Below are 14,174 nucleotides of genomic sequence, written 5' to 3' on the forward strand. Positions count from 1 at the left end.
CTCCAAGGATGGAGTCCAAGGTCTGAAGCTTGAGTAACCAAGAGAACCAGAGAGAACGGTTAATTCAACTGGGTCAGAGTGTGCAAGGAAATGCCCAGGGGACTCCTCCTGGGGCAGGCGGGCTCTCAGAGCCCCAGGTGGCCTCCAGTCTGAAGGGGCTTTGGGGCCAAGCATGTGCTCAATCTTAAAGGGGAGTGGAGGCCAGTGAGCCCCAGGTCCAGTGAAGGTGGCCTCTGTGAGCTGAGAACCCCGAGATTGCAATGGGGCTGTGAGGATTTTGTATCTTCCTCTTAGGTTTGTTCTAAATGAGATTTTCACACCAAGATGGCCCACGGGTCTGTGTCTGATTCAGGGCCTAGAGGAAAGGGGAGCAGGGGAAGCCAGGGAGGGCGTGCAGAAGCAGAGGATAGAGTGAGTGACGCACAGTTGTAAGAAAAGGCAATCAGGTGGGTTCTGGGGCTGCTTCCTGGCTGTGGGGGCGCCGGAAGGGTGGGTCTGGGCCCACACTAGGATCTGGACTGAGCAGGAAGGCCTTGGGGTGTAGCTCTGGCCACATGACACTGGAGAGGCTTGAGGCATGACCTGGACGTATCTAGTGGGCAGCTGAAAATGCAGGCCCGGGACTGTTCTAGGAGTTGGGAGGGCCCGGGGTAGGGTGGTAGGGTGGGCATCTGGGTCAGCCATCTGCATGGCCCCAGGGGAAAAGTCTAAACCTTTCCAGCATGGAAAGAGGCAGCAGCAGTGGCTTTGGCTTCTGGAAACTTCTTGGAGCTGGCCCAGCCTGCTTTGGGAATGTTGGTCAGACCTGGGTACAAGTGTGTGGGTGTGTGACAGATAAGGCAGGGGAGGCAGCAACAGGCTCTGAGAATTCAGGTGTCTGTCTCCAGAGAGCTGGGAAAGGCAAAGGCTCTCCGCAGGGACTGATACAATCCGTAGGACACACGTTTATGTCCCCACCTCTTCTTAAGGCCCTGTTTTAGGGAAGCTAAGTTCTCTTTGGAAAGAGCTCTAGATGGGTAGTGGAGAAGCTCCAGGCCGGCAGTGAGGGGCTATGTGTCCCCGGGCAGGGCACTCAGCCTCTGTGCCCCTTTAAGATTGGGCATGTGCCGGGCCCTAAGTCAGACTGGAGGAAACCCAGCTCTCTGAGAGCCACCGTGCCCTAGAACCAGTCCCCGGGGCATTTCCTTCTACATTCTGACCTAGTTGTCCTCGTGCGCTTAGCACCCTCTCCACACCGTGTCTTTCTCCCTGAACCCCTTCAGAGCAAGCAGCATGGTCTCCCTCTACAGAGGAGGAACCAAGGCTCAGGGCAGGTGAACTCTCCCCTGGATGGCACAGCTCGAACCTGGCAGAGGCAGAACTGGAGCCCAGGGCTGGTGCTCTGGAACCAGCTCACTGCGGGCCTCCGGCAGAGCGCTCGCAATGTGGGGCTCTGATTTGCCCTTTTATGGTGAAAGCTGTAGATGAACTGTTTGTTCTTCAAGTTTGCCGTGAGCATGGCAGCCACTTGTGTTCGTGACATCGTCCTGAAAAGTTGAACGCATCAAGCAAGTGTGCATTAGGGGACGCTCCTTGTTTTTTTTTTTTTTTAAGATTTTATTTATTTATTCATGAGAGACAGAGAGAGAGAGAGAGAGGCAGAGGGAGAAGCAGGCTCCCAAGGAGCAGGGAGCCCGATGCGGGACTCGATCCCAGGACCCTGGGATCATGACCTGAGCCGAAGGCAGACGTTTAACCATCTGGACGCTCCTTGTTTTTTGTGCAGACCTCCTGGCACCTTCCGGATCTCACACCCGAAAGTTCGCGCTACCTCAGGCGGTGTTAGAAGGTCCTGGCAGCCAGGGCCGGCGCTCAGCTGCAGCCTCGCCCCCTGCTCGGGGAAGCAGGGGTGACGGCAACACCAGGAGGTGCCCAGATCACGCAGAGGGAACGTGTTGGGGCAATCCAGGTCACTGCCCTCGAACGGTGCTGCTCCCTGCCTTGAGCTGGGTTGTCAGGGGCACAGGGCAACTCAGGCAGGGATGGGAGGACCCCAAGAGGCCACTGTCCCAGAGGGCTGCCTTCACATCACCCCCGAGGGATGCAAAAAGCAAAGCTATGGCCCCTTGTGGTGCTGCGTTCGGAGCTTATGACCCTTTGAGAGCGACATACCGTGGGAGGAGGCCATTTGCCGATTCTGAGAAACAATTCTGAATTCAAGTGCATTTGTTAGGAAGGACGTTGGGCTCTGTGGAGTGGCAGAGGCTGACGGGTTTGCAAGGTGTCTGAGAGAGGTCTGCATGCTCTGCTTTAGTGAGCATCCACACAGTCGGGAATGAGCACCTTGTTTCCCATAAACAGATGTTTCAAAACCATCTACAAATACCCTCTCCTTTCTCTTAGGTTGCTCTCTTATCTTCTTCCTTTGCAAAACACAAAAATGTCCCCTGACTGCACACCCCCCTGTAGCTGGCAAGTTCCTTTCCTGTTGCCTTTCACAGAAACACTTCTCCAAAGACTTGTCCACACTCATGTCCTCACCTCCACCGCCTCCCCGCCTCCTGGCCATTCCTCCATCTACACCCTCTCTCTGGGAGATCCCATGTGGTCCCCAGCCTTGGGCACCAAGTATACACGGACACTTCACAAAATGCTCAATTCCGAGTCTCCAGGGCTGACGCTTCTTCCCAGTTTTCAGACGCTTCTACCTGAGCAACAGTGGGACAGCTCTCTGGGGATGACCACCGGGTCACCCATACAGAAAAAAACCACCTCCTAGTTTTCATCCCCTTCTGTTTCTCTTCAAGCTCTCCCTATCCCAGAAAATGGTGTCACCAGGCTTGTGAACCAGGAGCCCACATCACTTCCTCCATTCTCCGATATCTCATGTCAGCAGGTCCTGTTGGTTCCATCTCAAAAATATAACTGGAATGCAAACCTCCTCTGCGCCGTCATGGCTGGGTTCTGAGCCACCAACCTCTCCCTCACCCCATAATGAATTCCCAGCTTCTGGCCCCCAAGAGTAGCCAGGATGACCCTCTAAAGTGGGCTGTATATACCTGGTAGGGCAAGTACGTCACTGACCTCTTGCTTCTCAAAAGTTCTCAGTTATTCTCATTTATTTCTTCTTCAGATGAAATTTAGAAGCAAGTATTTTTTTTTAAATACATAATTCAATGGTAAACCAATCGAGACCAAAGATCCATTCATTCAATTAATATTTACTGGAGGCCTCCTCTCTGCAGGCAGTGTTCTAGATTATGAATGACTGAAGTCTGAGTTAATAATAATTTCCTTTGGAGGGCTTTTTCCCTCTATATAAACCCAATGAATTAAAACCCTGCTTTGGTAAACAGAAGCACGGAGAGTGATGTTTCTGTTTACCAAAGGATCGATCATTCCAGGTGGTACAAGCCCTTTCCTGGCGTGTTTGAGTTTTGCTCACAGACATTCCAGGGTGGCCTTCCCCACCAGGGCAGCGGGCCCGGCCACGCGGGTCTCTTACCTCCCTGAGGCAGGTGTAGATGGGGCAGACGAGCACACGGAAGGGCTCGCCGGTGCTGCTACGCATGGTCCCGAACACCTCACACAGGAAGGTGATGAAGCCAAGCCAGCGTTCCACATCCTGCTGCTGAAGCTCTTCCCGCACGGTGAAGTCCTTCTGTGGAGGCACGAGAGACCGAGTCAGCCTCACCAGGGTCAGTCTGCCTGGCTGTGGTGCCTGCTGTCTAAGGGCCGGCTCTAGACAACTGGTAAACCCCATGCTTTCACTAAGGAGGGATGGGTGACCCTTGGCTGGAGTGTGAATGCGGGCGACTCACGTGTGGGTAGCAGGGCCACCTTGACTTTTGGCCACAGCACCTCTTCTTCAGTTCCCAGATTGGGGGCCCCTCAGCCTTGCCTCACTGACCCCAATGCTGAGGTGGGGGAGTGAGATGAAGGGCAGATGACACCTTTCCCAGAGTTATCACCTCCCCCGTTCAACTCCGTGTGCCTAAACCACCTCCCTTTGCTAATCCCCAAAGCATGCCCTCCACATGAGGGAGGGTAACCAGAGAATTGTCCTGCACGTCAGCAATTAGTGACTGAGGCCCACTGTGGCTCGAGCACTGGGCTGGAGACAGCTACGGCCCCTGCCTGCAAGGGGTTTAGACACATTCATTCATCCTCCCTAAAAACAGTATTGCCCCATTGTGTGCCAGGTGCTGTATTAAGGACTAGGAAATGACATGTTCACTTGTAACCGTGATACAAGAGAGAAGGTATCAAAGCCACTGTGGGGTTCCAGGTGAAAGGATTTGGGGAGCTCAGAGGCAGAAGTTGTCACTTTGAATGGGAAATCAAGGCCACGAAAGAGCTAGGATTCTGACTCAGGAATGTGGGGCATTTCAGGCGGAGAGAACAATGATGTGGGGAGGGTAACATGGATGTTTGGGAAATAGGGAGGTAGAACGCAGTCCGGGTCCTGCACGGGTGGCATAGAGAAGAAAAAAACAGGAGGCAGGGCGGAGAAAGAGGGTGGGGCTAGAGTATGGATAATTGCACCCAGCCAAGGAGCTTCATTCTGTGTGATGGCTGGCAGAGAAGGTTTTGGGTGGGTCATGAAAGGCCATGGTCATATCTCTGCTCCTGACAAGGGTACTATGGCATGGATGCGGAGACCAAGCAGGAGGCTGCCGCCAAAGTGCAGGCTGAATGAAACTACACTCTCTGGCATTCGAGAGATAAGAATCTGTGGTAGGTTAGATTATATTCAGAAATATATTTCCCCTACCTCTTGTCTTCAGGTTTGGCCATATGACTTGCTTTGGCCAACAGAATGAGGCAGAAGTGACAGGGTGCCAATTCTCATCCGAGGCCTTAAGAGGCCTTGCATAGTTATGCTTACTCTCCCATGCTTCTCCCATTGTCATTGTGGTCTGATGGTCCCAAAGGGAAGACGAGAGAATGTGGAGCAGGGCTCCACCCAAGTCTAGACTAGATCAGGTGGCCCCCAGCCAACCTGCACACATATAATCTAACTACAACACAACACTGTGTGCCATGAGGATTTCTGTGGTCGTCTGCTGAGCAGTACTAGCTGCCCGATACGGGATTGGTATAAAAGACACTGTCAAGATAAAGAGTTGCCAAGTGATGGATTTCAGGGTTGATGGAAAAGGAAGACTCAAATATGATACCAAGATTCTGGATGTGGGGGACTGTGCCACCAAAAGGAATAGGACACGGGAGGGAAGAGGCTGTGGCACGTGCCGCATGCCGTCCCCACCATCCAGTACCCCTCCCCATCGCGGGTTTTTGGCTGCGCATTCTCCTGGATGCCCAAATCTCAGAATCTCCAGAGAAGGAAGGTCCCCACGGAAGACTTGGCTAATGTCTGTCCCTTGTGTATGATGGAAGTGCTATCTAGGAACCTAAAAGGGCAGATGGGACCTCAGCCTCCTCGGCTGGCCAATTTGCCAATCTTGAGAAGATCTCCAAGAGATGTCCCTCCAGATCCTGCTTCTGATGAGCCTGGGTCATGGCTTATATGTTTCAGAATTTCTCCAGCTTGAATTGTGTGTGCGTGTAGCAGTCCACTACCTGTGCACCAGATGCCGAGCCAAGGACCTGAATGTAATGTCTCCGGTAATCCTCACAATGATCCCACTAGGCCGGTCCTATTATTGCCCCATTTTAGAGATGATGAATCTGAGGTTAGGAAGTTACCCAACTTGGCCATGGCTACGTGGAAATGGCAGAGCTGGGATTTGAACCTGGATCTGCCTACTCTGGACACCAAGCTTTTTCCCCACTTCTTTTCTCATGGTGTTTTGAAACTGGAAAGGTAGTACGTCAGAGCCCAAGCTCTTACTCACTTTGTGTCTGAATTTTCCACTAAGCCATTTGTTCATACTGCCCCCAGAAGTCCATTCAAGCTCATAGATCTCATGGGCCCCATGCCGACCCTTGGGTCTCCTGCCTCCCCACTCACTTCCCACTGAAATGTCTACCTGTGTACAGCTGTGGTTTGCCAGTTCATGGAGCTCTCCCGCCCTGGAGTCTGAGACAGGGCAGTGTCCCTGGAAGAGTCCCCTGGGCTTAGCCAGGGACCCCAAAAGGAGCGGGGTCTCCTTCCTAGTATAGAACCTGGAGCAGGGAGCCCATAGGGGCTGCCCTGTGTTGTTCTAGGTACCTGTGAATGAATGAATGACTTTGCCCCCCACCCTAAGGCCTAGAAAGGGCCCTGGACTGCTGGCCTTGAAGTCATAAATCTTTAGGTAGTTCCACCCTCATTAGCCTGTGTTTACCCCACTGTATCCTTATGTGGTCAGAACAGAGGCAGGCATTAGCATTCTCATTTTAGAATGGGAGAAACTGAGGCACAAAGCAGTTAAAAGACTTGACCAAGGTCACGTAGGACTAGAATCTGAATGAGAACCCAAGCCCTACCATTGTTCTCAAATCTGGGCTAAATGTTCTTGGTCCTGGTTGCACCCGGAGGAGCTTCGAAGCTACAGGTGCTTGGATTCTGCCACACAGAGGCTTGTGTAGCTGGCCACAGTGGGGCCTGGACACTGGTCATCTGTGAAAGCCCTCGGGTGATTCCAGTGTGTGGCCATGGCCGAGAACCACAGCTCCAGGCTTTTATAAGGTGCCGACTTGGGAGTTAAAATGGGGCCCGTCCATCAGGGCCCAATTTGTCCTTTTCCCATCTCACAGAGAAATACCCGAGCAGGCAGACAAAGAAGAAGAAAGCCCCACAACAACACCGAGAAGGGAGATAACAGTTCACCAACAGCCTCCTCACCAGACTCGGGAGGTAACACCACTAACTCAAGTGCTGTCACCAAGAAGCTCTAGTTGCCCAGAGCAGCTTGGCCTCCTACCCGGAAGATCAAAGGTTAGGGGTAGATGGGTAGGTAGCCTGACCTTCAGCCTCTCCCTGTCTGCCCCTGGCTGGTAGGCAGTCTGGGATTACTTATAAACCCTGTCCTGTGCACCCAGGCAGATCCTAGCAGCACTGCTCTTGTCCTGGTCCCTGCAGATTCAGGGGCCAAAGGTACCCTGTGTCCTCAGAGGCGTGGTGCTCTCAGGCAAAGCCCTCTCGGGCAGGGAAAGTCTTGGGGCAGTGCACACCAGAAACTGGAGTTTTAAAAAAAAGATCAAATCTGATCAAAGAACTACGGCTTGACTCCATTTCCTCCTGATAATCAGTGGCATTGAGAGAGGATTCTGTTTGGGGCTGGCAACATGCACTAGAAAACCGAACACCTGCTAAATGTTGGAAATCAAACTTGGGATGTGCACGCGAAGCCACCCACGGAGAGGGGGACTCTACTGTTGCCGCGGCAGACATTGAGAATTCCAAGGACGATCCATATAGCTAACCCCCAAACCAAACTGAGCCTTCGTCGTTCAAGGGTAAGGGAAGAGAAAAGCAGTATGCCGTCTACGGGAAAATCCTGCACAGCAGAGTAGGGGGCTGCTACCCCGAAGACCTAATGGAAATGCATAGCTTTGAAAATGGTAACAATATACCAAGAATAAATAAAATTCAAGATTCCAGTGTAAAACGTGTGGGCTTTTAGTTCCATAAGAATAACACTGAGATGAAGTGTAAGATGGGAGCTGGCCTTCGGGAAGAACGGATGGGAACGAGAGGTACCACAGCAACATGAGAGCGTGAGCTGAAGGCAGTGAAGGACAGAATGTGCGCTGCAGAAAAAGTCGCACATAAGACAGCTAGGAAGTTGAAGACAAGGATAAATAGATGAAAAAGAAAAGAAAGCGGTGAAGACTGAGTGGACGGGCGTCTGACCTGTGAATTATAGAGGCTTTCAAAAAGGATCCCAGAATACATGGAATAAAGACACCAGAGGGAAACACTTTGAGTTGAAAACCAAAAGCCAAAGAAGAATGGACTCTTCAGGCAGAAAGGGCTCCCAGCGTCCCAGAGCCCCACCATGGATACTTAGCAGGAGAACACTCTTTTTTAATTTCAAGAAAAAGAAAAATTCTAAAAACAGCTTTGAAGGTGGGGGGGAGGGGAACCCCTAGGTTTCTTACAAAGGAACAAAAATATGGTTGGCCTTATATTTCTGTATTTGATGTTAAAATTCAGACATTGAGACAACATCTTCCCTTGCTTGAGGGGGAAAGAACACACACAGCTGTGAGTGAAAGCAGGAGAAACGCATCTTACATAATAAGCAAAGGTTTTTGAAAGTCCTATCTACGTGCTTATCTTAAAAAAAAGTCAAACTGGGGCACCTGGGTGGCTCAGTTGGTTAACCTACTGCCTTCGGCTCAGGTCATGATCCTGGAGTCCCGGGATCGAGTCCTGCATCGGGCTCCCTGCTCTGCTTCTCCCTCTGACCCTCCCCCCTCTCATGCTCTATCTCATTCTCTCTCTCAAATAAATAAATAAAATCTTAAAAAAAAAAAAAGTCAAACTGGTGCAGCCACCATGGAAAACAGTATGGCGATTCTTTAAAAAATTAAAAATGGAAATACCCTATGATCCAACAATTCCACTTCTTTTTTTTTTTTTTTAAAGATTTTATTTATTTATTTGAGAGAGAGAGAATGAGAGACAGAGAGCATGAGAGGGAGGAGGGTCAGAGGGAGAAGCAGACTCCCTGCCGAGCAGGGAGCCCGATGCGGGACTCGATCCAGGGACTCCGGGATCATGACCTGAGCCGAAGGCAGTCGCTTAACCGACTGAGCCACCCAGGCGCCCCCAACAATTCCACTTCTGGGTATATACTCGAAAGAACTAAAAGCAGGGTGTTGAGGAGATATTTGTACACCCATGTTTATAGCAACACTGTTCATAACAGCCCAGAGGTGGTAGCAACCTAAATGTCCATCAACGGATGAACGGATGAACGAAATGTGACACGTGTATACCACGGAATATTTTTCAGTCTTAAAAAGGAAGGAAATTCTGACATATGCTACAATACAGGTGAACCATGAGGACATTATGCTAATTGAGACACGCTAGTCACAGAATGACACATACTGTATGATTCCACTTATACAAGTATGTACAGAAGTCAAAATCACAGAACCGGAAAGTAGAATGATGGTTGCTGGTGATTGGGGAGAGAGGGGACTGGAGGATTGTTTAACGGGTTAGAGTCGCAGTTTCCTAAGAGGAAAAAGTTTTGGGGATTGGGTGTAGAACAACGTGACTACACTTGACTTGACTGAACTACACACATATAACCAGATGAAATGGTAAATTTTACTTAGGTGGTGTTTTCTTTTGCCACAATTAAAAATAATTTAAACATTTAGAAACTCTCTTAAATGCATGCCCAGCCAACAAAATTTAGACTCAGTTTGAGGAAATCATGGTATAGAAGGACCAGAAGTGAAAACTGAAACCAGGTAGACTTATGGAGTTAACAAAACAAGTAATTATAACTTTGGTTGTGAGTCAGAATCAAAAGCTGAAAATAGCCCTTGAAAGAGAAGTTATTTAATCTTTAAATGTAATTTGAATAAGAATTTCATAGCAGTAGTGATTTAATACTCTAAGATTAACTTACTGAAGACTGATACATAGTGGTGGAAGAGGAACAGAAGATGGTAAAGCATACACATTTCATAATTTAGACCTTAAGGATTCAGCAGTTATTGCTTCTTTCTTAAGTATGGTAATCATAGAAACAGAAGTTAAAGTATGCCTTTAAAAGTATTAAAAGTAAACACTAGTAACCATTAGCAGAACTGAAAACAGGATATATAAAATAAATGGATGGGTAAAAATAATTGTGGGCAAATAAAAATAAAATGAAAGCGCTAGTAAGATCAAAGTAGTTTTCAAGATGACGATCATTAAATAAACTAAAAAAGGTTACATATAAATAAAATTACATTCATAATAGATAACAAAAAAGATTATACACTGCATAGCATAGACTTGAAATACATAAAACAAAAGCTATTGAAACATAAGAAAAAAATAGGAAGAATAGCATCTGGAAATGAAACTGCTAGCATTCCATGGCTGATTAACAAAATGTAACCACTTGGCTGATTTAAATAATGTAATTAATAAGACTAAATTGAAACCAGCCTCATGTAAGCTGTGATTCACTCTAAATTTCAAAGCACAGAAATTCTACAGGTTACGTACTTGGGCCAAGAATTAAGAACAATTAAAAAACAGCCCATTACGTGGATGTTTAAAAGTGGTCTCCCAAAGGGGGCACCTGGGTGGCTCAGTTGGTTAAGCGTCCGACTCTTGATTTCAGCTCAGGTCATGATCTCATGGTCATGGGATCGAGCCCTGTGTTGGCCTCGGTGCTGGGTGTGGAGCCTACTTAAGATTCTCTCTCTCCCTCTGCCCCCTCCCCTCTAAAAGGAAAAACAAAGTCTCCCAAAGAAAGATGGAATAAAGACATAATCAAATACATGTTAACAGATTAGGAAATAAAGAGTTACAGGGGTGCCTGGGTGGCTCAGTCGTTAAGCGTCTGCCTTCGGCCCAGGTCATGATCCCAGGGTCCTGGGATTGAGCCCCGCATCAGACTCCCTGCTCAGTGGGAAGCCTGCTTCTCCTTCTCCTTCTCCCACTCCCCCTGCTTGTGTTCCCTCTCTCGCTGTGTCTCTGTCAAATAAATAAATAAATAAAATCTTAAAATAAAAAAAGAGTTACAAAAACTTGTGGGATGTGGTCAGAGCTATAACGAAAGGTAAATTTATAGTCTTAACTATTTTGGCTATTAAAAAGAGGAAGCCAATACATCATCTAAACCTATGCTGTCCAACTTGGTAGCCACTAGCAACATGTGACTACTGAGTGCTTGAAATGTGCTTATACAAACTGAGATGTTCTGTAAGCGTAAAAGAGACAGGAGTTTTTGAAAGCTTAGTACGAAAGAATGTAAAATGTCTCCTATTTTATTTATTTTATTTTTTTTAAAGATTTTATTTATTTATTTGACAGAGAGAGAGAGACAGCGAGAGCAGGAACACAAGCAGGGGGAGTGGGAGAGGGAGAGGCAGGCTTCCAGCTGAGCAGGGAGCCCGATGCGGGGCTCAATCCCAGGACCCTGGGATCATGACCTGGGCCGAAGGCAGACGCTTAACGACTGAGCCACCCAGGCGCCACGAATATCTCCTATTTTAAAAATACCGATTACATGCTGAAATTTTGGATATACTGGGTGAAATAATATAAGTTACTAAATTTGAAATTACATATGCAGGGGCGCCTGGGTGGCTCAGTTTGTTAAGCCTCTGACTCTTGGTTTTGGCTCAGGTCATGATCTCAGGGTCCTGGGGTTGAGCCCTGTGCTGGGCTCCAAGCTCACTGGGGAGTCTGCTTGAGATTCTCTCCCTCTCCCTCTGCTCCTCCCCCCACCCCCAGCTCATGCTCCTCTCTCTCTCTCAAATCAATCAATCAATCTTAAAAAAAATGCATATTTGGATCCCATATTTCTACTGACTACTGTTAATCTATATATTTGACTCAAAAAATTAGGAAGCCACCAGTAACTAAGGAAATATATGAAAGGACATAATACAGATAAAGCTAGAAACTAATTAATTAGAAAACAGAGAAAGGAAATTTTGTAAAATCAAGAAAGAAGTAATAGAAATCAAATTAGAAATATAATCAAAATATTTAAAAAAGATATATAGTAGATAAAAATGCAATAAAAGCTATTTACAACTCTATGCTGATGATTTTGGGAAAAAAAATGATAAAATATGAGATGTTTTAAAAAAATAAATATCAAACTTTCCTAAAAAAATCAATAAAAGGCCAGAAAAGGCTAAAAATCATAAAATAAATGAAAAGTTCTGAATTAGGAGGTCTCTAAATTTATGATTTTTATAGGTAAGTTGATTCAAATTTTCAAAAAATTATACAGCTGCTCTGCTATGTAGACTGATCTAGAACAGAAAAAAGATAAACTTTTCCCTGATAGGAAATTACAAATAAGGAAGCCTATGGGCTTATCTCTCTAATGCGAGTAGATGTGGAAGTCCTAAATGAAATGCTAGCAAATGGATCCATTATAACCAAGTAGATTTTATCCCAGAAAGGCAAGGATGATTTAGTATTAGGAAATCTATAAACATAATATATTACACATCAATAGGCCTGATTAAAAAATTATAGCAACATCCATGACCCTTGGAAGGAAGGAGATAAAATGATTTGATATGATTTTACAAATGAAAAACCCAAGAGAACTCTCTAATAAAGATTAGAATTAACATGAGAGTTTAGCCACTAACTAATTAATAAGAGTATTTAGATGCAAAATTAATATACAAAAATCAACAGCTTTTTATTTTTTTTTATGCTCGGCTATTTTAATAAAAATATTTTCGTTCACAAACAAAAACCATTACTATTTTCCTCAGTTATGATTACCTAATGATTAGGGGCTTAACCCCAGTGCAGTAAAAACACCTAGGAAACAAAAATTAATAGTATCTTCAGGGCTGATCTTGCATTTCAAACTTTTATAAAGCCAGTATGGTAGGCAGAATAATGGCCCCTCCAAGATGCCCACATTCAAATCCTCAGAACCCAAGAATATAGTCAACAGCTTTTTAAATGATAGAGGATTAACCAATGAGATATTTTAGTGCACCAAAGCTCATTTATTAAAGCAATTAAAATACTTACCTAACATTATTTAGGAATGTGCTAAATTTCTATGAAGAAAATTGCAAAACCAAACTACGAGATTTCGGACAAAGTCTTCAACAAATGAAGAAACACACAATATTCCTTAATGGGTAGACAGCATTATAAAGATGGTGATTCTCCTTGAAATAATTCACAGGTGTAACCCCCGTTTGTACTCCATATTCCAAAAGGAACTTTTTGGAGGGAAAGGGGGAATGGAAGCTTGAAAAAAATAATCCTAAAAGTAATTTGAAAGAGTAAGGCAGTGGGGGAGGGGTGCCTGGGTAGCAGTCCGTCAAGTGTCTCAGACTCTTGATTTCTGCTCAGGTCAAGATCTCAGGGTTGTGAGATTGAGTCCCACATTGGGCTCTGTGCTGAATGTAGAGCCTGCTTAAGATTCTCTCTCCCTCTCCCACTGCCCCTTGCCCCATCTCTAAAAAAAAAAAAAGAGTAATGGGGGAAATAGCTAAAATCAAAATTGTAAAGAGTCATATTATTTTTCACCTATCCTAAAGCTTTACTAATGAAAGGGGCGTGGAATTGACATAAGAGTGGACAGCTAGATCACACAGCCTAGAAACACGTTCAGCATCCATAAGGATTTATCACATGGTCCCCGGAGGACCACAAATCAGTGGCAAAGAGAGCATTTATTCACTCAAGCAACCCAGCAGGTACAGCTGTCTAAGTATGCGGGGGCTGAGGGGGGTAATAATTCAGAGTCTCCCTTCACACTGAGCCCTAAAATGAATACCAGATGGAATAAAGAGGTAAATGTTAAAGAAAAAAAGAAGACAAACCGTAAGAATTTGATAGAGAATCAAACTTCCGGATGGAGGGGGGCTTTCTACATCAACACAACAAAGGAATCAAAATACCGCAAACACACTTAGGAGGCAATTAACATTCTGGGAAAAATGTTTGCAATAAATGTGACAAAGGGTAATAGTCTTAACCTATAAATAGCTTGATCAAATTTGTAATAAAAGTACTAAATCCCTCACGGACAGATTGGGAAAGACCATTAAAAGACAATTCTTATATCAAAACATAAATTGCTGATAAATAAATGAAAAATTAATTAAATCTCAGTAGCAATCAAATGAATGAAAACACTATTTTTTCTACTTATTATATTAATAAATTAAAAACCAGTAATTGTCAATACTGCGGAGGATGCAGTGAAACAGATATTCTCATATACGCACAGTGCGCATTGGTTATACTTTCCTAAAAAAATCTTAAAATAAGCCTTCAAAGTGTTCTTATTGTTTCATCTAGTAATTGCCCTTTGGGATAATTATCATAAGGCAATAGTTAAATGTAACAGGAAAAATAAGCTTAACACACACAAAAATTCAACAACCTAAGTATCCAACAATAGGGGAATGATTAGGTCAATGATAATCCTTGCACCCATTAAAAATTATACATTTATGAGAAGTTTGTAACAGCTGGGGAAAATGGCTCTATGATACTAAGTAAGAAAAGCAAAAACAAAATTGCGTGTCCTCTATCATCTCATCCAAGATTAGAATGACTGGATTAGAAT

At 45.6% G+C, this 14,174-nt stretch overlaps 1 protein-coding gene across 9 annotated transcripts in view; it reads right to left on the minus strand.

Moving 5' to 3' along the window:
- CTIF (cap binding complex dependent translation initiation factor) overlaps positions 1-14,174 on the minus strand; it is a 290,202-nt gene that overhangs the window by 36,692 nt on the left and 239,336 nt on the right. For all 9 annotated transcript variants that reach the window (XR_010407187.1, XM_045886755.3, XM_045886749.3 and 6 more), the window contains one exon: positions 3,485-3,640. Coding sequence is in view for 8 of the 9 variants with exons in the window: in XM_045886755.3 (XP_045742711.1) it covers positions 3,485-3,640 (156 nt within the window). In the remaining variant the exon portion in view is untranslated. The remainder of the gene's footprint in view (positions 1-3,484; positions 3,641-14,174) is intronic.

This window comes from Mirounga angustirostris, unplaced genomic scaffold, assembly GCF_029215605.1.
Source record: "Mirounga angustirostris isolate CCGP_5_RB_7025 unplaced genomic scaffold, mMirAng1.0.hap1 SCAF_14, whole genome shotgun sequence".
NCBI classification, from domain to species: Eukaryota; Metazoa; Chordata; class Mammalia; order Carnivora; family Phocidae; genus Mirounga; species Mirounga angustirostris.